Source organism: Cherax quadricarinatus, chromosome 60 (genome assembly GCF_038502225.1).
Source record: "Cherax quadricarinatus isolate ZL_2023a chromosome 60, ASM3850222v1, whole genome shotgun sequence".
NCBI classification, from domain to species: Eukaryota; Metazoa; Arthropoda; class Malacostraca; order Decapoda; family Parastacidae; genus Cherax; species Cherax quadricarinatus.
This window is the reverse complement of record NC_091351.1, coordinates 18,509,375-18,536,152: the sequence shown is the minus strand read 5'-3', so window position 1 is coordinate 18,536,152 and position 26,778 is coordinate 18,509,375. Positions and strand designations below refer to the sequence as shown.

The following is a 26,778-nucleotide window of genomic DNA, read 5'->3' as shown; positions in this document are numbered from 1 at the left end:
ACCTCAAGCTGACCACTTCATCATGAGGAGCCAGTCTATCAGCATCCTGTCGGCCAACATTAGAGGTTTCATTACTAATGTTGGAGAGCTCACACATAGCTTTGTGAACACTCGACGTCCCGACATGATAGCTGTTGTTGAAACATTTTTGGATGACAGGACTCCAGAAAATTTTGCAAGAATTGCTGGCTACACCTCATGGATGAGAAGAGACAGGCAAGGGCAAGGAGGTGGTGTTGCTGTGTGCTTCTCTAAAAGTGTTCATGCCCAGCACATAGATGTTGCCACCCCTACACATCTTGAAATGATGTTCTTCAAGCTCTGTATAAACACTAGTACCTCTGTACTAGCATGTGCAATGTACAGACCTCAGTGGCAACATGCAGACCCTATCAACTTCCTAATGGAAAATATTGACTCCCTTCTGCTACAACACAACTGTCAACATATTATAATTGTTGGTGACCTCAACCAGCACCTTATACAGAGGGACTTTGATGACCTTCTTGCAGTGTTTGACATGAGAAACTTTGTTGATTTCCCTATTCATATCTCTGGCTCCTCCCTTGACCCAGTAGTGAGTGATCTGGCAGAAGGCATAGTCACTTGTCAACCCCTCGGCTACGTTGGATCGTCTGACCACAAGGCTGTTTTTACCACACTTAAGATCCCAACAGAACGAGGTGAGGAGTCCACACGCACAACCTGGCTATGGGAAAGAGGTAATTGGCCAGCCCTTTGCTCTGAGCTCGCCACCACCGATTGGAATGCTCTTCTCCAGGGGGATGTTGACAACCAAGTGAAAGCCTTCACTGGACACATCCTTAATCTGCAACAAGAACACATTCCTCACCGGCAATATGTGACAAAGCCTACAGATCAGCCTTGGTTTGGCTTTCGTTGTAGAGAGGCTGCTACTGCTAAGTACAAGGCATGGCGAAGGTATAAGAGACATCCTACCACCTATAACAGGAACTTGCACATGCAAGCCTGTAGGCATATGGGTGATGTTCAAAAGTGGGCCATTGCTAAATGGGAGGTGGACACTAAAAGAAAGTTAGCATCAGGTAGGGTAGGCTCCAAAACCTGGTGGTCCCTGGTCAAGGACAGACAAGGTTATCTGCCTGATGAACTTATTCCACCTCTAAATCGACAGGATGGGACCACCTCTACTAGTAGTCAAGAGAAGGCGGACCTCTTTGCTGAACACTTTGCTACCAAAATGCAAGTTCCTGATCCAGCAAGGGACCCTCCTTGGCTAGCTGCAAGAACTGTGTCAAAACTGTCAGTGGTGACAATAAGGCAGGAGGAGGTGCATTTCCTTCTTAAATCACTTGACCAAGAAACGGCTGTGGGCCCAGACAAGTTGAGCCCAAGATTGTTGAGAAGATGTGCAGACCAGCTAGCAGCACCTCTAACTCGCATCTTTCAGCACTGCCTAGTACAGTGTAAATGGCCCTCTCCATGGAAAGAGGCAAATGTAGTCCCTGTTCACAAAAAGAAGAGCAGAGCAGAAATCAGCAACTACAGACCAGTGTCACTCCTGTCAATCACTGGTAAGATCCTTGAGACAATAATCTCAAGACAAATGACAGATTTTTTTGACTACCACTCACTACTTTGTGATCGTCAATATGGCTTCAGGAAAGGTTACTCTGCTGCTGATCTGTTGTTAAACCTCTCCACTAAGTGGCACCAGTCACTGGATGAATCCAAAGTCAGCTGTGTGGTAGCACTGGACATTGCTGGCGCTTTCGACCGGGTGTGGCACCAGGGCCTCTCAGCAAAACTTCAAGCACTGGGAATTGCAGGCTCTACGCTATGTCTCCTCAGTGATTACCTTCATGGTAGATCTCTAAGTGTAGTCCTCAATGGAACGGAATCAGCAAAGCATCCTATTGGGGCAAGCGTTCCACAAGGAAGTGTGCTGGGTCCACTGTTATGGAATGTCTACTTCAACGACCTCCTTCATCTCATCCCAGAATCACATGCATATGCAGACGACTGTACACTGACATTCACTTATCCAAGAGAAAAAATGCCAGCTGCTCTAAGCTACATCAATCACCAGCTGAGAGCTATATCAGCTTGGGGAAATAGATACCAAGTAACATTTGCACCTGAGAAAACGCAAATGATGATCGTCTCTAGGCACCATGATGGTAATGCTGGTGCAGTAGTAAGGATGAATGGGACGATGTTGGCACCTGGAGAAGAAGTTGATATCCTTGGGGTGAAATTTGACTCCAAACTAACCATGAAGAACCATGTTGTAAATCTTGCAAACAAGGCAGCCAGGAAGCTTACAGCACTTCGCCGAATCTCGCATCTGCTTGACAGTATGGGTTGCAAGATCCTGTACGAGGCACAAGTACGCTCACACCTTGAGTATGCTCCACTTTCTTGGTTTGCCTGCCCCCCCTCTCATCTGCGACTGCTTGACAGAGTAGAGAACAGAGCAAGACGTCTCATCTCTCGCCTGGACCCATCCTGGATAGATCTGTCATTTCAGCAGAGCCTTCAACATAGGAGGGATGTGGGTGGCCTTACTGTTATGTACAAGGCCAATATTGTCAAAATACCACACTTGGATCCACTTCGAGGACAGCGTGAAACAAGCTTTTATGCCACAAGACGGGCAGAAAGCAGCAACTTCACTCTGGCTGTACCCTTCTCCAGAACATCACTCCATCTGAGATCATACATACCCAGGATGACGAGTATGGAACACATTCGTACAGCATAATGTCAACGAGATAAAGTCAGTTGATCAAATGAAAATGCTGGCCCACAGATGGCTCCAACTTCATCCTGTCCCATACTTGTATGTCTCATAACAATAAAAATGCTTTCAAATGAGCTGATGTAGGTAACAGCTCTTAGCTTGCCAATAAAGTTAGGAATCCTTAACCTGTAATATAGCTGTCAATAAAGCTAGGGATCCTTAACCTTGTCAAACCCTGTGTAAAAAAAAAAAAAAAAAAAAAAAAAGATATCTTTATTGAAGGCTGTTGTTGATGAACAGAAGACAGGGAGGAGGGGAGAGGGAAGAGAGGTTATTGTTTAGAAGGGGAATCCCCCTCCATAAGGTCTCTAGGTCACTTCAGGAGTCCACTTCCCTAGCTTAAATGTAGATTTACATTCAGAAAAGAATGCCAAATAAATGTAAAGCACTAATAAAATGTATAAATGAACATTTAACATCACACTTACCTTTACTGAGGACTCTTGTTGGAGTATGGCAGACGGGGGAGGGGAGGCGAGTTTATTGTCGGAGAATATGACACTACTATCAACTCTACGGCTTATTTATCTATCATAATTCAACTAATATGACATAACAACAATATTAATAACACAGAAACATGAAATATACTCTAGAATGAATAAAATAAGTCATAATGAATGTCACAAGAGGTGTTCTGTTTTTGTTGTTGGGTGTGTAAGGGCCACTGAGTATAAGCCGTCCATAATGGTGGTGAAGCAGCAGCTGAGGCGGCGGTGTTTTCTGTAGCCCTATATAACTCCAACAATATTGGAGGAGTTAGTAGAATTGTTGAATCACTGAAAAAGGCACCCTCTACCACCATCACAACCACTACCACCATCACAACCACTACCACCCTCTACCACTATCACAACTGCTACCACCATCACTACCACCTTCTACCACAATCATTACCACCTTCTACCACAATCATTACCACCCCTCTACCACCATCACTACCACCCTCTACCACTATCAAAACTACCACCACCCTTCCCACCATCACTACCACCCTCTACCACTATCACAACTGCTATCACTCTACCACCACCACTTTCATATTTTTCTACAAACTTTTTCTTAAATTACATGTGTTTCTCACATTCTTTACCAAAGGTCTGGCACTAGAAGCTTTCTTTGGAGCCATGGTGACTTATTTAGCAGATGCAAGCACTAAAACGAATGGATTATGAAATGTATCGTATGAACTCATGGGATCATCCTCACTCACTGACAAACAATGGCACACTGACTGGGAATGGAGTGTGAGGTGGCTCGGGGCAGTGCGTACACATCCCAGACGAACAACTATTTGCGAGTCAATGTTTTGATGAAAAAAAAAAAAGTTACAATTTCCGAAAATTACGACTTTCGAGCCTTACGAAAAACGAGGGTCCATTGTACGTATTTGTATTGTGAGGTAATTATTATTATAATAAAAAAATATTGTGAGGTAAAAGTTTTACAAACTCTTACAAATGTACGTGAATGAAGACAGAGTAAAACAACTGAAGCTAAATCATGTTTATAAAATTGCTCACAAACAGTGTCCAAAATATCTTGCTGTCAATTTTGTCAAGGTTGGGAACCAAAGCAATCATAGTACTAGGGGGAGGGAGCACAACTTTGTAGTACCCACGGTCAGTGGCCAGGCTTCAAACACCTTTTATTGTACAGCAATAAAGGAATGGAACAGACTGCCTGCACATGTCAAAGCCAGTCATAGCATGAACCAGTTCAAGAAGACTGCCAAAAGGTGTCTGATGAATGTAGCTACAGAAAGGGAGGGGAATGATTTTCTATTTTTTTAGCTAACATACGTGTAAATTTTACCTTATTCCTAGTAATGACCCTCGTATTGTAGATAGTCTTTTTAGTATGATAATAAGATGTTATCTTCATTGTAGAATAATAAAAAAATATTATAACCTTTATATTATAATAATAAGGTAAAAAGACCCCAATGGAAATAAGACAGTGTCTGACTTTTTTGGGTTATCCTAGGTTCTCTACACATATGCTGCTATGTATGATAATTCTATGTAACTGTATTTGTGTATACCTGAATAAACTTACTTACTTACTTACAAATTAATACGCATTTATTTCACCTGACCAAGTGATCGCCAACTACCTGTTCAATTTGTGTTCTTACATTATCTGAACTCTGTATCTCGTTCTCTCTTTCGTTTACTCTTTCGTTAACGAGATGGCTCTCTTTGACGATGGCGACTAAGCTTAGCTGTGATAAAAAGAGGAGTCGTAAACCTCTTGCTTTAAGTGCAAAGTTAGAGGATGATGGTGTGCCATTCTGATTTTATTCAATAAACACCCTGCCACTCACCTCTCACACATTAATATTAATAATTTAAGGTAAGTAATAAGTGTACTCAGTGTGTATCTTACCTTTTATCATGTTTTTACTGCCTATTTCTATTGCTAACTTAATATAAGTTAGTGTAAACTTGTTGTCTGGCATTTACTGCATATCTTGTTTTGTTTTTTTTCAACAAGTCGGACGTCTCCCACCGAGGCAGGGTGACCCAAAAAAGAAAGAAAATCCCCAAAAAGAAAATGCTTTCATCATCATTCAACACTTTCACCACACTCACACATTATCACTGTTTTTGCAGAGGTGCTCAGAGCACAACAGTTTAGAAGCATATACGTATAAAGATACAAAACATATCCCTCCAAACTGCCAATATCCCAAACCCCTCCTTTAAAGTGCAGGCATTGTACTTCCCATTTCCAGGACTCAAGTCCGACTATATGAAAATAACCGGTTTCCCCGAATCCCTTCACTAAATATTACCCTGCTCACACTCCGACAGATCGTCAGGTCCCAAGTACCATTCGTCTCCATTCACTCCTATGTAACACGCTCATGCTCGCTTGCTGGAAGTCCAAGCCCCTCGCCCACAAAACCTCCTTTACCCCCTCTCTCCAACCCTTTCGAGGACGACCCCTACCTCGCCTTCCTTCCCCTATAGATTTATATGCTTTCCATGTCATTCTACTTTGATCCATTCTCTCTAAATGACCAAACCACCTCAACAACCCCTCTTCTGCCCTCTGACTAATACTTTTATTAACTCCACACCTTTTCCTAATTTCCACACTCCGAATTTTCTGCATAATATTTACACCACACATTGCCCTTAGACAGGATATCTCCACTGCCTCCAACCGTCTCATCGCTGCTGCATTTACCACCCAAGCTTCACACCCATATAAGAGTGTTGGTACTACTATACTTTCATACATTCCCTTCTTTGCCTCCATAGATAACGTTTTTTGACTCCACATATACCTCAACGCATCACTCACCTTTTTTCCCTCATCAATTCTATGATTAACCTCATCCTTCATAAATCCATCCGCTGACACATCAACTCCCAAGTATGTATCTGAAAACATTCACTTCTTCCATACTCCTTCTCCCTAATTTGATATCCAATTTTTCTTTATCTAAATTACTTGATACCCTCATCACCTTACTCTTTTCTATGTTCACTTTCAACTTTCTACCTTTACACACATTCCCAAACTCATCCACTAACCTTTGCAATTTTTCTTTAGAATCTCCCATAAGCACAGTATCATCAGCAAAAATTAACTGTCAATTCACATTTTGAATTTGATTCCCCATAATTTAATCCCACCTCTCTCCCGAACACCCTAGCATTTACTTCTTTTACAACCCCATCTATAAATATATTAAACAACCATGGTGACATTACACATCCCTGTCTAAGACCTACTTTTACCGGGAAGTAGTCTCCCTCTCTTCTACACACCCTAACCTGAGCCTCACTATCCTCATAAAAACTCTTTACAGCATTTAGTAACTTACCACCTATTCCATATACTTGCAACATCTGCCACATTGCTCCCCTATCCACTCTATCACATGCCTTTTCTAAATCCATAAATGCAATAAAAACTTCCCTACCTTTATCTAAATACTGTTCACATATATGCTTCAATGTAAACACTTGATCTACACATCCCCTACCCACTCTGAAAAATCCTTGCTCATCCGAAATCCAACATCCTGTCTTACCTCTAATTCTTTCAATTATAACCCTACCGTACACTTTTCCTGGTATACTCAGTAAACTTATTCCTCTATAATTTTTACAATCTCTTTTGTCCCCTTTCCCTTTATATAAAGGGACTATACATGCTCTCTGCCAATCCCTAGGTACCTTCCCCTCTTTCATACATTTATTAAACAAAAGTCGGTTGGTAGACAGCAACCACCCAGGGAGGTACTACCGTCCTGCCAAGTGAGTGTAAAACGAAGCCTGTGATTGTTTTACATGATGGTAGGATTGCTGATGTCTTTTGTCTGTCTCATAAATATGCAAGATTACAGGCATGTCTTGCTACTTCTACTTACACTTAGGTCACACTACACATACAAGTACACATTTATTTATACACACTCATCTGAGTTTTCTTTGATTTTATCTTAATAGTTCTTGGTCTTATTAATTTTCCTTTTATATCCATGGGGAAGTGGAATAAGAATCTTTCCTCCGTAAGCCATGCGTGTTGTAAAAGTCAACTAAAATGCCGGGAACAATGGGCTAGTAACCCCTTTTCCTGTAAAGATTACTAAAAAGAATAAGAAGAAGAAAATTGTCAAAGTGGGAAGTCTGAATGTGCGTGGATGTTGTGCAGATGATAAGAAAGAGATGATTGTGGATGTTATGAATGAGAAGAAGCTGGATGTCCTGGCTTTAAGTGAAACAAAGCTGAAGGGGGTGGGAGAGTTTCAGTGGAGAGGAATAAATGGGATTAGGTCAGGGGTTTCAAATAGAGTTAGAGCTAAAGAAGGAGTAGCAATAATGTTGAAGGATAAGCTATGGCAGGAAAAGAGGGACTATAAATGTATTAATTCAAGGATTATGTGGAGTAAAATAAAGATTGGATGTGAAAAGTGGGTTATAATAAGCGTGTATGCACCCGGAGAAGAGAGAAGTGTAGAGGAGAGAGAGAGATTTTGGGAAATGTTGAGTGAATGCGTGGGGAGTTTTGAATCAAGTGTGAGAGTAATGGTGGTTGGGGATTTCAATGCTAAAGTGGGTAAAAATGTTATGGAAGGAGTAGTAGGTAAATTTGGGGTGCCAGGGGTAAATGTAAATGGGGAGCCTTTAATTGAGCTATGTGTAGAAAAAAATTTGGTAATAAGTAATACATATTTTATGAAAAAGAGGATAAATAAATATACAAGGTATGATGTAGCACGTAATGAAAGTAGTTTATTAGATTATGTATTGGTGGATAAAAGGTTGATGGGTAGGCTCCAGGATGTACATGTTTATAGAGGGGCAACTGATATATCGGATCATTATTTAGTTGTAGCTACAGTTAGAGTAAGAGGTAGATGGGAAAAGAGGAAGGTGGCAACAACAAGTAAGAGGGAGGTGAAAGTGTATAAACTAAGGGAGGAGGAAGTTCGGGCGAGATATAAGCGACTATTGGCAGAAAGGTGGGCTAGTGCAAAGATGAGTAGTGGGGGGGGTTGAAGAGGGTTGGAATAGTTTTAAAAATGCAGTATTAGAATGTGGGGCAGAAGTTTGTGGTTATAGGAGGGTGGGGGCAGGAGGAAAGAGGAGTGATTGGTGGAATGATGAAGTAAAGGGTGTGATAAAAGAGAAAAAGGTAGCTTATGAGAGGTTTTTACAAAGCAGAAGTGTTATAAGAAGAGCAGAGTATATGGAGAGTAAAAGAAAGGTAAAGAGAGTGGTGAGAGAGAGCAAAAGGAGAGCAGATGATAGAGTGGGAGAGGCACTGTCAAGAAATTTTAATGAAAATAAGAAAAAATTTTGGAGTGAGTTAAACAAGTTAAGAAAGCCTAGGGAAAATATGGATTTGTCAGTTAAAAACAGAGTAGGGGAGTTAGTAGATGGGGAGGTGGAGGTATTGGGTAGATGGCGAGAATATTTTGAGGAACTTTTAAATGTTAAGGAAGAAACAGAGGCAGTAATTTCATGCACTGGTCAGGGAGGTATACCATCTTTTAGGAGTGAAGAAGAGCAGAATGTAAGTGTGGGGGAGGTACGTGAGGCATTACGTAAAATGAAAGGGGGTAAAGCAGCTGGAACTGATGGGATCATGACAGAAATGTTAAAAGCAGGGGGGGATATAGTGTTGGAGTGGTTGGTACTTTTGTTTAATAAATGTATGAAAGAGAGGAAGGTACCTAGGGATTGGCAGAGAGCATGTATAGTCCCTTTATATAAAGGGAAAGGGGACAAAAGAGACTGTAAAAATTATAGAGGAATAAGCTTACTGAGTATACCAGGAAAAGTGTACGGTAGGGTTATAATTGAAAGAATTAGAGGTAAGACAGAATGTAGTATTGCGGATGAGCAAGGAGGTTTTAGAGTGGGTAGGGGATGTGTAGATCAGGTGTTTAAATTGAAGCATATATGTGAACAGTATTTAGATAAAGATAGGGAAGTTTTATTGCATTTATGGATTTAGAAAAGGCATATGATAGAGTGGATAGAGGAGCAATGTGGCAGATGTTGCAAGTATATGGAATAGGTGGTAAGTTATTAAATGCTGTAAAGAGTTTTTATGAGGATAGTGAGCCTCAGGTTAGGGTGTGTAGAAGAGAGGGAGACTACTTCCCGGTAAAAGTAGGTCTTAGACAGGGATGTGTAATGTCACCATGGTTGTTTAATATATTTATAGATGGGGTTGTAAAGGAAGTAAATGCTAGGGTGTTTGGGAGAGGGGTGGGATTAAATTATGGGGAATCAAATTCAAAATGGGAATTGACACAGTTACTTTTTGCTGATGATACTGTGCTTATGGGAGATTCTAAAGAAAAATTGCAAAGGCTAGTAGATGAGTTTGGGAATGTGTGTAAAGGTAGAAAGTTGAAAGTGAACATAGAAAAGAATAAGGTGATGAGGGTGTCAAATGATTTAGATAAAGAAAAATTGGATATCAAATTGGGGAGGAGGAGTATGGAAGAAGTGAATGTTTTCAGATACTTGGGAGATGACGTGTCGGCGGATGGATTTATGAAGGATGAGGTTAATCATAGAATTGATGAGGGAAAAAAGGTGAGTGGTGCGTTGAGGTATATGTGGAGTCAAAAAACGTTATCTATGGAGGCAAAGAAGGGAATGTATGAAAGTATAGTAGTACCAACACTCTTATATGGGTGTGAAGCTTGGGTGGTAAATGCAGCAGCGAGGAGACGGTTGGAGGCAGTGGAGATGTCCTGTTTAAGGGCAATGTGTGGTGTAAATATTATGCAGAAAATTCGGAGTGTGGAAATTAGGAGAAGGTGTGGAGTTAATAAAAGTATTAGTCAGAGGGCAGAAGAGGGGTTGTTGAGGTGGTTTGGTCATTTAGAGAGAATGGATCAAAGTAGAATGACATGGAAAGCATATAGATCTATAGGGGAAGGAAGGCGAGGTAGGGGTCGTCCTCGAAAGGGTTGGAGAGAGGGGGTAAAGGAGGTTTTGTGGGTAAGGGGCTTGGACTTCCAGCAAGCGTGCGTGAGCGTGTTAGATAGGAGTGAATGGAGACGAATGGTACTTGGGACCTGACGATCTGTTGGAGTGTGAGCAGGGTAATATTTAGTGAAGGGATTCAGGGAAAACGGTTATTTTCATATAGTCGGACTTGAGTCCTGGAAATGGGAAGTACAATGCCTGCACTTTAAAGGAGGGGTTTGGGATATTGGCAGTTTGGAGGGATATGTTGTGTATCTTTATATGTGTATGCTTCTAGACTGTTGTATTCTGAGCACCTCTGCAAAAACAGTGATAATGTGCGAGTGTGGTGAAAGTGTTGAATGATGATGAAAGTATTTTCTTTTTGGGGATTTTCTTTCTTTTTTGGGTCACCCTGCCTCGGTGGGAGATGGCCGACTTGTTGAAAAAAAAAAAAAAAAAAAAAAAATAACCACTCCAACACTATATCACCCCCTGCTTTTAACATTTCTGTCATGATCCCATCAGTTCCAGCTGCTTTACCCCCTTTCATTCTACATAATGCCTCATGTACCTCCCCCACACTCACATCCTGTTCTTCTTCACTCCTAAAAGATGGTATACCTCCCTGGCCAGTGCATGAAATTACCGCCTCCCTTTCTTCCTTAACATTTAAAAGTTCCTCAAAATATTCTCGCCATCTACCTAATACCTTCCTCTCCCCATCTACTAACTCCCCTACTCTGTTTTTAACTGACAAATCCATACTTTCCCTAGGCTTTCTTAACTTGTTTAACTCACTCCAAAAATTTTTCTTATTTTCATTAAAATTTCTTGACAGTGCCTCTCCCACTCTATCATCTGCTCTCCTTTTGCACTCTCTCACCACTCTCTTCACCTTTCTTTTACTCTCCATATACTCTGCTCTTCTTATAACACTTCTGTTTTGTAAAAACCTCTCATAAGCTAACTTTTTCTCTTTTATCACACCCTTTACATCATCATTCCACCAATCCTTCCTCTTTCCTCCTGCCCTCACTCTCCTATAACCACAAACTTCTGCCCCACATTCTAATACTTCATTTTTAAAACTATTCCAACCCTCTTCAACCCCCTCACTACTCATCTTTTCACTAGCCCACCTATCTGCCAATAGTCGCTTATATCTCGCCCGAACTTCCTCCTCCCTTAGTTTATACACTTTCACCTCCCTCTTACTTGTTGTTGCCACCTTCCTCTTTTCCCATCTACCTCTTACTCTAACTGTAGCTACAACTAAATAATGATCCGATATATCAGTTGCCCCTCTATAAACATGTACATCCTGGAGCCTACCCATCAACCTTTTATCCACCAATATATAATCTAACAAATTACTTTCATTACGTGCTACATCATACCTTGTATATTTATTATCCTCTTTTTCATAAAATATGTATTACTCATTACCAAATCTCTTTCTATGCATAGCTCAATTAAAGGCTCCCCATTTACATTTACCCCTGGCACTCAAAATTTACCTACTACTCCCTCCATAACATTTTTACCCACTTTAGCATTGAAATCCCCAACCACCATTACTCTCACACTTGATTCAAAACTCCCCATACATTCACTCAACATTTCCCAAAATCTCTCTCTCTCTCTCCTCTACACTTCTCTCTTCTCCAGGTGCATACACGCTTACTATAACCCACTTTTCACATCCAATCTTTATTTTACTCCACATAATCCTTGAATACATTTATAGTCCCTCTTTTCCTGCCATAGCTTATCCTTCAACATTATTGCTACTCCTTCTTTAGCTCTAACTCTATTTGAAACCCCTGACCTAATCCCATTTATTCCTCTCCATTGAAACTCTCCCACCCCCTTCAGCTTTGTTTCACTTAAAGCCAGGACATCCAGCTTCTTCTCATTCATAACATCCACAATCATCTCTTTCTTATCATCTGCACAACATCCACGCACATTCAGACTTCCCACTTTGACAATTTTCTTCTTATTCTTATATGTGCCCTGATAATAACACTTGTGGACCTGTGTGGTAGCTGGGCGGAGGGACAAAATTACGTTTTCTCTGGTCAGGCACCAGAGAAAACGTGTATGAATCTGCGTTTGGCCCAGCTACTCCCCCACTCAGCCTTTGTTTACAATTTTCAGCATGATTATTCATTACTTCTTCCTTCGTTTATGATGGCATCTAAAGATAGCTATCAGAAACGATTAAATTCAGTGAACAAGGTAAGTCAATGCTAATAATATGGCTCTGGGCCACAGTGTAGGTAGCCAGTAGGTGTAGCCCACCTAGGCTACACCTACTGGCTACCAACACTGACTTCCTACAAATAAACACTACTCATCTCTCTTCCTACATTAAGACTATGCACATTTTAAGGTAAAAAATGAGTGTACTGTATGTGTATTTTAACTATCTGGGCTGTTTTAAATATCGTATATTAAGTATGAGATGGTTAGCCAGGGCTACATACACCTGACTTCCTAGAAGTAAGTACTGCTCACCTCTCGCCCTACATTAACATTACAAATACTTTAAGATAAGTAATGAATGTACTGTGTATGTATTTTACTTTTTGTGTTTTTTAATGCCCAGTTTTATTACTAACTTAACATAATTTAGTGTAAACTTGTTGTCTGGCATTTACATGCATTTATAAATGGAAAAAATGGCGTTCTGCTTTCCGGCAATGTGTACTTTCCGGTGATAGCCTGGAACCTAACCCGCTGTATTAGTGCGGCCCTACTGTATATATATGACTGGGAAAGGTAAACAGTACCTTTAATCAATAACAAAACAGCCAAAAGAGGCTATTTCCACACAAGACAGGTGTGATAGATTTTTTCCTTACAACTATGTAAATAAAGAAAAATTGTGATTTTATAAGGCAAAGCTCATTAGTCTTTTTATAGAGATGTACTCAACACTCAACAAAATCTCCCAAAGATAATAAAAATTAACAATGTACTGACTAGTTATTCATTTTCTAACTGCACAGAAGAATGGCAGTGACTCAGTAAAGATCGTGCATCAATGTAAGAAAGAAAGGTTAAAAGTACTCATTGTGAAAACCCATTTTTTATGTAAATGTTATACATGGTGTTCCATGTGCTGGTTACCTACACTTGATACATAGCAAGTTTTCTGGACACTTTCACAACTGATCAACACTTAATCCTGAGGAAAAAAAAAAACACATTCACAAGTAAAATACAGTGGACCCCCGGTTAACGAACTTTTTTCATTCCAGTAGTATGTTCAGGTGCCAGTACTGACCGAATTTTTTCCCATAAGGAATATTGTGAAGTAGATTAGTCCATTTCAGACCCCCAAACATACACATACAAACGCACTTACATAAATACACTTACATAATTGGTCGCATTTGGAGGTGATCGTTAAGCGGGGGTCCACTGTACTAGTAAAAAGTAAAAACAAAAACAAAACTAACTTTCTTTATAGAGTTACACTACCACAGTAGGCTCAACATTTGAAAATTACATGATAATTGAAGATATTTAAGCTACTAAATTTAATACTGAGTTATTCATTACCTCCTGTTTGCTCACACAATTTATCTAGTGGTGAATTATCACTAGGAACAAGTCCCATTGGATCTGGAGCAGGGGTACCAGTTAAGCGCAGAACTAGACCAAATAATCGCTGATCCCAACGAAAGATCTCTTTGGTAAGGTCAGCACCAGGAATGGGATTCACTTTTGGCAGTGGGAAGATCTATAAAGAGAAAAAATAAACAAATGTCTTATAACACTTCAAACCCGTTATTTGCAATATTATCTTTTGTTTTTAGTCACCAATTTAAAAAATATATTTACAGGAAGCATTAAAATTTTTTACCAATTAAATGAAATATTATCATAAGCTATGCAATATATACTCATCTATCTAAAATTAAGAATCAATAATAGCACCATAAAATATTATGAAACATTTTACATTATCATTATTAAGGTAACCAAAAGAATATATTTGATGCCAATTTTTCCCTGGGATTTTTTAATGTAGTAGGGAGGGGAGTGGCATTATATAGAATCTTTACAGAGTAATTCAGTGCCCATCAGGTGCTGCAGATTTTTAAAGGATTACTGGTATTCTACTTAAACCTTTGACAAACAATATTTTATAGAGAGGGGCCCACCAGATCAAGGTACACAGGCAGACAAACAGATGTTTTCATAACAAATTATTTCCCATTTATATGCACACAAAAATCTTGTAACTATTATCTCTGTCAACAATGATGACTATTGAATTTGTCATTAACCCTTTGACTGTCGCAGCCGTACATATACGTCTTACGAGGTACCGTGTTTGACGTATATATACACTCATAAATTCCAGCGGCTTCAAATCAAGCAGGAGAAAGCTGGTAGGCCCACGTGTGAGAGAATGGGTCTGTGTGGTCAGTGTGCACCATATAAAAAAAAATCCTGGAGCACACAGTGCATAATGAGAAAAAAAAACTCCGACCATTTTTTAATTAAAATGCCGACTTCGTGGTCTATTTTCGTATAGTATTTATGGTTGTATTCTCGTTTTCTTGGTCTCATTTGATAGAATGAAAAACATATTATAGAAATAGAGGTGATTTTGATTGGTTTTACTATAAAAAGAACCTGGAAATGGAGCTCAAAGTACGGGAAATGTTTGATTTTTGCCAATGTTCAAAAGTAAACAAATGATGTCATTGTCCAATAAATGTCCAACTAGCCATTCTAATATGCAGTCATGAATGGATTGATGTTATTTATACAATTATTACAGTATTGCAATAGTCTGCATAATAGTAAGTCTTCTATTTTTTGTTTGAATAAAAATTCAAAATAGAAAGCAATCTCAGTAGTAGTAACCAGTTACCAGTAACCAGTTACCAGTAACCTGTCCGTTGACTCAACGACCAACCGTCTTGAGTCACGGTCGTTCATATTGTGCTGAGCTGACACTATTTCAAAACACCCACTACGGGGTACTGGCCAGCCGCCTGGTCAGTTTTACGAGTGTAACCAAGGAGATAGGTAATCGGCTGCGGGCTCTGTCCACATATCAGTAATTATACGTATAACAGCCTACGTGAGTATTTCTACCCTAATCCACGTATCGAACTCCCACATGATAAATGGTGTACAGCGGTGTGGAGCGTGGATTTACGTTTTTAAGGGTAATTCAAGGCGTTTGAAGACTGTTGTGAGTAGCCGGCAGGGTCAAAGGTGAATGCCCTCCCCTCACACCCTCCAGCCAGCAGCTTATACTCCCCTCAAACCTACTGCCTGCAAGCCTGTTGCAGCCGTTTCAAGCTTCCTGGCTTAGTTTGTGTGCTAATTGCTTCAATCTCCGAGGGGTTGACCCGGATTTTGCAATTAAGCCAGTCAGTAAGCCAGACTGTGGAAGTGAACGCCAGTCAGCCTATCATCCAGCCTGTCTCCTGTCATCCAACTGCTCCTCCGTGCTTTGTGCATCGTTACCCGTCTTCCAGTCATCCATTCTCGTGGGGTAAGCCAGCCAGCCAACCCAGCTTCTAACCCAGCTGAGAGAGAGAAGTAAGCCACGCAGTAAGAAGTAAGCCAAGCTCCTCTGAGGTATTGTTTATATCGCTGTGCTCCCTGTTGGATGCTAAGAGTGGTTTTTTTTTTTACCATTCCTGTGGCATAGAGTGGGTTGTTAGCCATCTTCGTGGGTGAGTGGGGTGCGCGGCAGACCCCCAGCGTCCCCCCCCACCACTCTCTCTCCCACCACCCGGGGTGCGCGGCAGTACCCCAGCGAGAGTCACACCCACCATCAACCACCACCAGCCATCCACTCATCTACCTGTGGTTGTTTGCACCCTTGTACCGGGTCCTAGTACTGTTTTGGCTCACATAATTGGTCAAGAGATTGTAGCTGGTGCCAACGAGATAAAGCCAGTTATGTGAGTTCGCCTAGAAAGCACATTCTTCACGACAATAGTGCGAGTGGAAGAGGAAGCACCGCCCGCCCACAGGACAATATCTTCGCCTCATCACCAGTAATCACCCGTCTCCTACTCCCGACTTCAGTGATAATTTTCTTGAGACATTTTTCTTGCATTTCAGGACATTTGCGTGTGTGAGACATTTATAGTAAATTGCTTGTGTACTCTAAACCTTGTGTTTTTTTTTTCAGTGTAAACGCAGTATTTCTTTAACTCAGTATTTTTCCAATATTTTTCAGTGTTTTCACTTATCTTATATTATTTTATTCTGTGTTTTTCATTTTGCTACTCCTGTCTATAGTAAGTATTATTGTGTAGTGTACCAGTCAGTCACTCTGTGTGAAGTGATTCATTTTTTTTTATTGTATTCTTTCAGCGTTGTATTCTCAGTATATCATTGTATTTCATGCAGTGATATTCACCCCAGTATACCAAATTTTCCATTTATTTCTATGCGTGTCATTTTTTTCGTATGCCAACAGTGTCTCATTCCTCTAATTTTTCGCAGACTGTGTACCATTATTTTTGCCAGCAAAATTTTTGTCGTATCAGTCACAGCAAGATTTTTGTTGTATCAGTCACAGCAAGATTTTGTTGTATCAGTCACAGCAGGATTTTGTTGTAAGAATAAATTAATACTGTTGGGTGCTCCGTCACTAAGTGTTATATTCCCTGTTTTGTTCCTGTGTTTTATTTTTTATATTCTTGAACAAATTCACTCTTGATGCAATTTCAATTACTTTTAATGTAAAGTGTTTTCTTACTCTGTTTGAGTAAATTGTTTTGTCTAATTTACAATTAAGAGTTAAAGTGTTCAATCAGTTTATTTTTTTGATCTTCATAATTTAATTCATTATTTTACCTGAGTTTTCCCAGTGACACTTTATTACTGCAGTGATTGTTTCTACACTTTATTTTGTTGCACTTGTTCTGAAGTGAATTATTTTGTTGAACTGTTCTGCAGTGAATTCTTTTCTTTTATTGATATTTTATGATTTATAATTTAATTTTGTCTATGCATTCTTAGAAAATACTTAAATTTCCCAGTTAACAATTTAATAATTTTATTTTACACTTTCACATTGATTTAAAATTTAATTAATTAATTTCTTTATTAGCAAGAGTAAAGACAGCTCATTTTGCATTTAATTCAGTCTCCAGTAATATTTTTACTTGTATATTTCAATGTAAATTTTTTATTTTTGTCAATAGTCCTTTAAATTGAGTTTTCTTTCTTCTTGCAGTGTATTTAGACATTATTCTGCAGAATTAGTTGTATATCTTTTCATTTCAATTCTAGAATTTTATATCATTTTTATTGTTCATTATTTTTGCCTTATTTGTTCTCGTGTTACTTTGCCATTATGTCTCACATACCGTCAAGTGATACTTTAGTGAATGTCGACACTCAGACCTCTCAGGCTACTACTGCTGGTCCTGTCATCAGTCCTCACAGTTCCTTACCGACTGACAGACCGACTCAGACACCGAGATATTATAGTTATACTCGTGATTCCCTTGATGCGTTACCTTTATTCAATGGCCATGTACATAGTCTTGAAGCATGGTTTGCAGCCATTCGTTCTCGTGCTAGTGCCCTAGCTGAAGGTCCTCCTTCAGAGGAAAGCCTTATCAGAATTGCTAAAGAAGTTCTTTATCGATCTCCTGCTGCTGTTCACGTTGTTGATCTCCTTGATATGCGAGACTTCAGGAATCTTACTAAGTGGTCACAATATGAGGAACTGATTCGTTCTTTCCTTGTCCCAGTAAAAACAGCTGATCCATATGTCGTTCTTAGGGAACTAGTGAATGCTACACCCATGAGTACTGAATCGTTGAGTGCATTTGCTGTTAGATTAGACAAACTTTTATCATCATTTATCAATGCTGTCCAATCATCATCTTTTCTCCCTGAAGAGGCTAAACCATTTACAGCATCAATTGCTAAAATAGCAGCTTTTGGAGCAATTAAAGAACTAATGCCGCCTGCTTCTGTGTGTGCTTATGAGGCTGATCCTCCAACTGTAACGATGGAACCTCTTACAGCCTTAAATCATGTACGTTCCTTGTGCCCCCAGGGTACTTTCCCTTGTATTAAAAGTAATGTCACAAATATGCCTCAGTCTGCACCACCTCTTGTTTGCGCCACAGAGACAAATCGTAGTCGTCAACCATCTCAGAGATCACCAAGAACCAGTGTACAGAGTCGTTATACACCTCGTAGTATTCATAGTACATTCAGTAACCATAGTCGGCGGAATTGTTACAACTGTGGTTTCCGTGGCCATATTGCAATTAATTGTCCTGATAGTTACCCTAAGAGACGTCGTACTGATGATGAGTACTCAGATCTTCCCTACTGTACTTATCATAGAATACATGGACATGACACATCTGAGTGTAATGCTCTCTATAACCTTCAGTACTCTAGGCCTTTCCGTGGTCGTTCCAACCGCAGAACCCGTAGAGGAAACAGATCTCGTGGTTTTCAAAATAACCAGAACCAGGCTCATTCATTCAATTCTCAAACTCACCAGAACCAGGCTCGTTCTTCCCAGTCGGGGGAATTCGAGCGCCCCAGTCAAACCGCCCCAAGGTGACAGTAGGTGATAATGAGTAAACCATCCCCGTTCACAACTCCTTTGAAGCCTTAAGCAGCCTCGAGAATGACAACCCTGCTGAGGTTGTTGCTTCACATGTCTCTGACATAGATGATTTTGGGGATGGAGTAGAACAAGTCTTTTCTGATGAAAATCCACCTTTTTGTTTGCACATAACTTCCAATGCAACCATAGGCCCTATAGTGCAAGCATCTGTTTATAATGCGCCCGTTCAATTGTTCATGGACTCTGGTGCGCAAATCAATATTATTAGGTCTAGTTTGTTTAAAGATAAGAAGTTACGACATGTCCTTCTCGTAGAACCGACTCCTGTGTCCTCCCTTAGTGGAGTATCTGGTTCTCACCTGCGTGTCCGAGGTACGACTGCCCTAACCTTTTCTATCCAAGGTAGAGACTTCACTGTTTCCTTCCTTGTTGTCGATCAGATTACTTTCCCTGGTGACCTTCTACTGGGATTTGCTTCCATGCGAGACTTACGCATTGTGCTCGACCCTTATCGATGGCATGCACAAATTGACGACTTGATCGTTCCATTCTGGGGTTACCAGCTTGGATCAGAAATCTGTTATACTGCTGCAGAGTATGATGTACGGATTAAGTCCTTACAAGCCAATGCTTTCTCCAGTAGCGTACCCAAGCGGTCAGGCACTGGTAATTCTGTCACTCCCATCAGTGTTCCACCTATACCTTCAGAATTGCAGGATAGTCCGATGCCTCAAGTGTCCGAGGACGCTCAGATTGCCTTGAGTGCTCAACCTATCCCTGCAATGCCTGCTAGTTCGAGTAGTAGTTTCTCCACAGGGGACGCCTTGTCGGAAAACAATTACTTGCAACTAGTAATGCCATCTCTTGTTGATGTCACATGCCGTCTGCAGAAAGACGTTTCTGTTGCGGCTAGTGCTCTCACTAGAGTGTCTGTAGTTGTTCCTAGTGTTCCAGATGGTGATAACGTCCTAGTTGACAGTGATTCCTGCAAAGTAAAAGGTCTATTTGTTGAACCATCCTTACATGTTGTAAGAGATAGTAAGATCCATTTCTACCTGGCCAACACTTCTGGTCACAGTGTTCGCCTTAGAGCAAATACCAATCTTGTTGACCTTGTTCACTATCCTTACCCTGTTCAGGTAGAGGATGAGTTGTCACCTGACCAGTGGGTCGGTGCTATTTCTGCCGGGGAGACCTCATCCACCTCACTGGATCAATCTGTTCCACCAGTTGAGGAGAAAGACTTAGCTCCCACTGACTTCCCAGATGAAGTCAAGCGTTTGTTGACTCTGCTGAACAAACGTCGTAAAGCCATTGCTTTACCAGGTGAGAAGATGGGTATAACCAACTTATTGTCCCATCGTATTCCACTTGAACCTGGTACTAGACCTATCTACATACCTGCGTACAGAATGCCTCATTCACAAGTTGCTGTCGCAGAAGAATTGATCAATCAAATGCTTGATGATGGAGTTATTGCACCTAGCAATTCACCTTGGAATGCACCCTTGATACTAGTACCTAAGAAGGATGGTACTTGGCGTCCAGTAATTGACTTTAGGAAGTTAAACGCAAAAACCATTCCAGATCGCTTTCCACTCCCTGTACTGGGTGATCTTTTACGTAATATTGGAGATAACAAAGTCTTTTCAACCCTAGATTTGTTACAAGGGTTTTGGCAAGTCCCTCTTCACGAGGACAGCCAAGAGCTAACTGCATTCTCCACTCCTACAGGTCATTATCACTACCTCCGAATGGCATTTGGATTACGATCTTCCCCTATCACGTTCTCAAGGCTCATGACTAATATCTTTAGAGGTCTCATAGGTAATGCACTTATGGTGTACTTAGATGACGTAATCGTCATGTCTAAAGACGTGGATACACACTTGAAAAGACTTGATGTAGTACTTGGTAAGCTTGAAGAAGCCAATTTAAAGATCAAACTGTCAAAATGTCAATTCTTCAGATCAGAAATTAAGTTTCTTGGTCACGTAGTCACTCCTAGAGGGGTTACGACTGACCAAAGTAAAGTAACTGCAGTACTAAATTTTCCAACTCCCAAAACTGCTGATGCCGTAAGATCCTTTGTGGGCTTAGCAGGTTTTTATAGAGCTTTCATTGCCAATTTTTCTTCCATAGCTGCTCCTCTAACTGAGTTGCTTAAGAAAGATGCTCCTTTTGTTTGGACCTTCCGTCAAGAAAGAGCATTCCAAACTCTAAAAGAAAAGCTAACTTCTGCTCCAATTTTGAAATTTCCAGATTTTTCTAAGCCTTTCTATCTGACAACTGATGCTAGTTCAATTGGCATAGGTGCCGTACTAGCTCAGAAGACCGATGGCAAGTACAACGCAGTTGCATTTGCTAGCCGAGTCCTTACAAAGGCTGAACGTAATTATACAGTAACTGAGCAAGAAGCTTTAGCAATAGTATGGTCTTTAAAGCACTTCCGAGACATTATTTATCAGTACTCTGTTCATGTCTTGACAGATCATGCTCCACTGATACCCTTATTCCAGAACAAACAACCTACTGGAAGGTTAGCTAGATGGACCTTGACTATCCAAGAGTTCAATCCCACCTTTGAGCATTTACCTGGCAAGTCAAATGTAGTCGCAGATGCCTTATCGCGACATGTTAGTATAGTAACTGCAGACCCTCCATTTAGTGCTGAAGATGTAAAGAATGCTCAACGAACAGATCCCATGTGGGCTGGTGTGATTCGATTCCTGCTCCAGGAAGATCTTATTCTGACTGTGAAGCCACCAGCACCCATTAGTGACTTTGTCATGAACCAAGAATTACTGTATCGAACAGCAGAGTTGGGTACTCCAAGCAGAAGAGTATACCAGTTAGTAATTCCACAGTCACTAGTGAATGTAGCCTTACAGCTAGTTCACGATGTACCAGGTGTTGCACACCCTGGTATGGATCGTTCAGTAAAACAAGCCAGATTGAAATACTTTTGGCCTCGTATGGCAACTGATATTTCTGAGTATGTTAGGAAATGTAGTGTCTGCATGCAACATAAAGGCAATGCTAATGGTCCTAATCCAATCCAAGTGTATCCAACTACTAGCGAACCTTGGGAAAGAGTTGCGCTAGATTTGTTAACTAATTTCCAATGTTCCCTCCAAGGTAACAAACATCTGTGTGTTATGGTAGACCATTTCACCAGATATTGCGAGTTAGTTCCTATTGCAGATAAGACTGCCGAGACAGTAGCTAAAGCGTTTAAAGAACGCATTATCTGCAGGCATACCACTCCTAAGTCCCTAGTAACAGATAACGGAGGTGAATTCTGTAATGAAATTCTTGAAAATTTGTGTACCTTGTACAAGATCTCTAAATCCACCATTGTTCCTCATCATCCTGCCAGCAATGGGTTAGCGGAACGAACCAATAAGAAAGTACTTGATGTCTTGAGAGCCACTATCAATCCCAACAGTGAAACTTGGGATGAAGTTATACCTGATGTGCAGTGTGCTATAAATTCTGCTTAAAATGTTTCTATAGGTGACACTCCACATTATGCATTGTACGGTGTAGATAAACGTTTGCCTTATGAGTTGTTATATTCTAATCCGAAACCAAATTACAACCCTGATGATTTCGTAGCAACTCGTACCAGCTTAGCTCAAAGTGTTTTTAGAAGAATCCGTGAAACACTTCATAAATCAACAGCTGAATTTACAAGAGTCGTAAATACTCGAGTAAAGCCATCCAAAATCAAAGTAGGTTCGAGAGTTATGCTGATTAACTTTAACAAAACGTCTGCAATGCCAAAGCTTGATCAAAGGTTTGTTGGTCCTTATCGCGTAGTTGAACATATCACTGGTAATAAGTATAAGGTTAGAGAGATTAGTACTGGTCAGTATAAAGAATCGCATTTGGATCATATGAAGTTAGTATGTGATGATAATGATGTTCCAACCCAGACTAATGTGACAGACTCTGACAATCCTCCTGATCCTGTACTCTCTTCCTCTGATACTCAGTCAGACGATCAACCTGAATGTCGTTATTCCCTACGTACACGACAGGTATTGAGAAATCCTCAAGTATCATTTGTAACTTCCAATTCAGATTTGCCTCAAATACAGCATGAGTTAGCCAATGCTACAGAATTTGATCCTCCCAGAGAGGACACCCATTCTGCATATGTCAATCACACCCTAGCAGAGTTGGGGTTAAATGTAAATAACCTGTATAGATGAATAGTTACAGTATCAACTTATCAGTATTCAAGAATTTTTTTTTTTTTTGTGTTCATGTTCTCTCCGCATTCTGAGAGTTAACAGTCTAGATTTGCGTGCACCGAATCTGCCTTTCTGTTAAACACTCTTTCTTTGTATATATTCCTTCCTCAGAATCCGTAGATCACACGAATACAGATCGATCGATCAAAATTTTTGTTTTTATCACTTGTAATCTCAATGTTGAGTTCGTTGTTCATTTGTTGAGTTTTAAGTTGTACTATAGTATAACTCGTATTGCATTACAGTTTCAGTTACGTAAGCTTTCATTCCAATGTTCTAATTATATATATAATGTTTCATGTTGTGTACTTTGACATTGTATAGAATCAGCCCAAGCCGTATACCTGCCATCTCTAGTTTGTATTAGTTGTATGTCGGGACGACATACGTTAGCGTCGCCGAGCTCTCAGTAGTAGTAACCAGTAACCAGTTACCAGTAACCAGTTACCAGTAACCTGTCCGTTGACTCAACGACCAACCGTCTTGAGTCACGGTCGTTCATATTGTGCTGAGCTGACACTATTTCAAAACACCCACTACGGGGTACTGGCCAGCCGCCTGGTCAGTTTTACGAGTGTAACCAAGGAGATAGGTAATCGGCTGCGGGCTCTGTCCACATATCAGTAATTATACGTATAACAGCCTACGTGAGTATTTCTACCCTAATCCACGTATCGAACTCCCACATGATAGCAAGAGTAATATCAGAGGGGCCTGGAGACATGACTGATGAGCAAAGAAAATGTTATTTTAGAGCCAGGTATGTCTGCATTGTTCATTCTGGACCTTATTTTGAAACTGTCATATTTTTTAATTTTCATGAAATTGGCCAAATTGCAAAATTCTGACCACGTTATTGGGTAGTTGAAATCGGTAAATGGGCAGTTTCTTGTACTCAATCAATAGAAAAAATGGAGTTCTAAAGAAATAGCTATGAGTTTGGTCGACTGGACCAATGAAATTAGCTGAAAATAGGGCTCAAAGTGGGCGAAATCGCCGATTTGTAAATATCACTGAGGTCGCTAACTTTGCGAGAGCGTAATTCCGTCAGTTTTCCATCAAATTTCGTTTTTTTTTTTTGGTGCCATTACAATCGGGAAAAAATTCTCTATCATTTCATAAGAAAAAATAATTTTTTTTTTTTTTTAAATTTTGCGACAGTCAAGGGGTTAAACAATTACTTTTTTTAAAAGCCCACAATGGGAGCCATTAATTCACATTCTTTTATTTTATAAATTAAGAATTTTGTAACCTTTTATCTAACATAGTAATTGCTCTCCATGGGGAAGTGGAACAGAATTCTTCCTCCGTAAACTATGTGTATCGTAAGAGGCAGCTAAAAATCCCAGAAGCAAGGGGTTAGTAACCCCTTTTCCTGTATATATTACTAAACATAAAAGGAGAAACTTTTATTTTTCCTTTTGGGCCACCTTGCCTCGGTGGGATACGGCCAGTGCGTTGAAAGAAAGAATAATCATTGCAAATATATTTTGTCATTAATGGGGGTGTTGGGGAGGAGGGTAGTTTGTTAGACAATGATAGGAAACACAATGATTGACTATCACTGCATCACATTTAGTAATTATTGTATTTTAATTATTAAATATGAGTCCCAGTTGTTAGCACTCAGCTCCTATTCTTTCATTTTATCAATATGAAAATATAAAAAAAAACAATTACCATTAGCTCATATAATAGTAATAACAACAATAGATAATATACAAAGTATATAACCTTGGTTACACCAAGTTGTATAAGAGATCGTGTAAGCAGACCTGCATGTGGTTGTACCATGACTGGAGTTTTGAGACTCTATGACCGCGGGTTCAATCCCGGCCGGGGGTATGGTTTGGTTGTACCACATTTCTTAACACATTCACTTGCGATTCTTGGACAAGCAACAACAATGTGCCATTAAACATTACTTTTTTTTTGTTTTACTATTCGAAGAATTCTGACAATTTTCCAATACTTCCTAGGTTGAATTACTAAAAATTAGTTAACACCTGCACTGGTATTAACATGAATTTCCTTCTTGACACCTCCGTGAGTCACATCAATGGAGGGGTCCCCTTCTCTTCCCACTGGCACTACCTTGGGCACTGCTTCAGGGCTCTTCTCCTGCTTATCCTCCACTAATCTCATTCTGAAGATGAGATAGAGGTATCTCAAAAAGCCTCATTAGAAATTACCAGATCAGGAAAACAAAATTTCAGATGAAGATGGGAAACTTCATGAGGAATGTGATGTTAATTGTTAGTAAGCAGCCAACATTCATGGTATACATCACATAAGTACACAGTCCACCAATAAGATTGGAATCGTATAGCAATATTCTATGTACAAATATGATACAGATACTGGGTAACTAAAACCAGTGATGTAGCATTTGAAAGTATTAAAGGGAAGTACTACATCCAGAAACACACTGAGTGCAAAAACACATTTATATATATATATTATACAGTGGTCCCTCAATAATCGTCCATAATCCATTCCTGGAAGTGGGACTATTATCGAAATGGACGATTTACGAATCAATTTTCCCCATAAGAAATAAAGTAAATTCAATTAATCCGTTCCTGACACCCAGAAATATTAAAACAAAAATTTTTTTTATATGAAATATAGATGTAGTACATAAACAATACAGTGGCACATGATGAATTCAATATTAACAGAATAACACTTACCTTTATTGGCGATTCTTCTTTGTGTATGGAAGACTGGAGAAGGAGACTGATTGGATGAATTACTGTTTGGAAGGGGAATCCCCTTCCATCAACACCTCAGATACCAATTGCTTTTGTGGGGCTACTTCACTTCTCTGTTTCTTAATGCCACTAGGACCACCTTGAGAGTCACTGGAGTCCTGTCTCGCAAAAAAACTGTCCAGAGAGCTCTGTTTCTGGCATCTCTTTAAAACTTCCCTAAAATGGGCCAAGACTCTGTCACTGTACAAGTTGCCGATATGGCTTGCAACATCCTTCTCTGGGTGATGTTTCTCCATAAATCTTTCCATCCTACCCCACATTTCAAAAATCTCCTTAATTTCTGAAGAAGGCACCTTCCTCCATCTCTCTTCCTTCTCCTCCGCAGCAAGATTCTGAGCTGTGATCTGTTGCTCTTCCTGCTGAAGCTCTTGCAGCTCCTCAGTGATTAGCTCTTCGTTGTGGTCCTCCACCAACTCTTCCACATCCTCCAAACTCACATCCAACCCCATGGAACTCCCCAGTGCCACAATGGATTTAACAACTGACATAGGCTCATCAGGGTCAGCCCCAAACCCTTCAAAATCCCTCTTGTGTACACAATCTGGCCACAATTTTCTCCAAGCAGAGTTCAAAGTCCTGGTAGTCACTCCCTCCCAAGCCTTACCTATAAGGCTTACGCAATGGAGAATACTGAAATGTTCTTTCCAAAAATCTCGTAGGGTCAAGCGAGTGTCATAGGTCACATTCAAGCACCTTTCAAACATTGCTTTGGTGTAGAGTTTTTATAAAGTTTGCAATGACCTGCTGGTCCATGGGCTGGAGGAGAGGAGTGGTATTCGGGGGAAAGAACTTTACTGTGATAAACCCAAACTCCTTCAGAATTAGGTCATCCAAGTTTGGAGGATGAGCAGGTGCATTATCCATTACTAGGAGGCACTTGAGATCCAATTTCTTTTCCAGGAGGTAATTCTTCACACTA

General features: G+C 40.2%; 1 protein-coding gene across 5 annotated transcripts in view; it reads right to left on the bottom strand.

The window, feature by feature from the left end:
• IntS6 (integrator complex subunit 6) overlaps positions 1–26,778 on the bottom strand; it is a 438,513-nt gene that overhangs the window by 279,315 nt on the left and 132,420 nt on the right. For 4 of the 5 annotated variants that reach the window (XM_070097997.1, XM_070097998.1, XM_070098000.1 and 1 more), the window contains one exon: positions 13,807–13,987. In XM_070097997.1, coding sequence (XP_069954098.1) covers positions 13,807–13,987 — 181 coding nt within the window. Of the gene's footprint in view, positions 1–13,806; positions 13,988–25,091; positions 25,232–26,778 lie in introns of all 5 variants that reach the window. The other variant, XM_070098001.1, reaches the window with a different exon arrangement.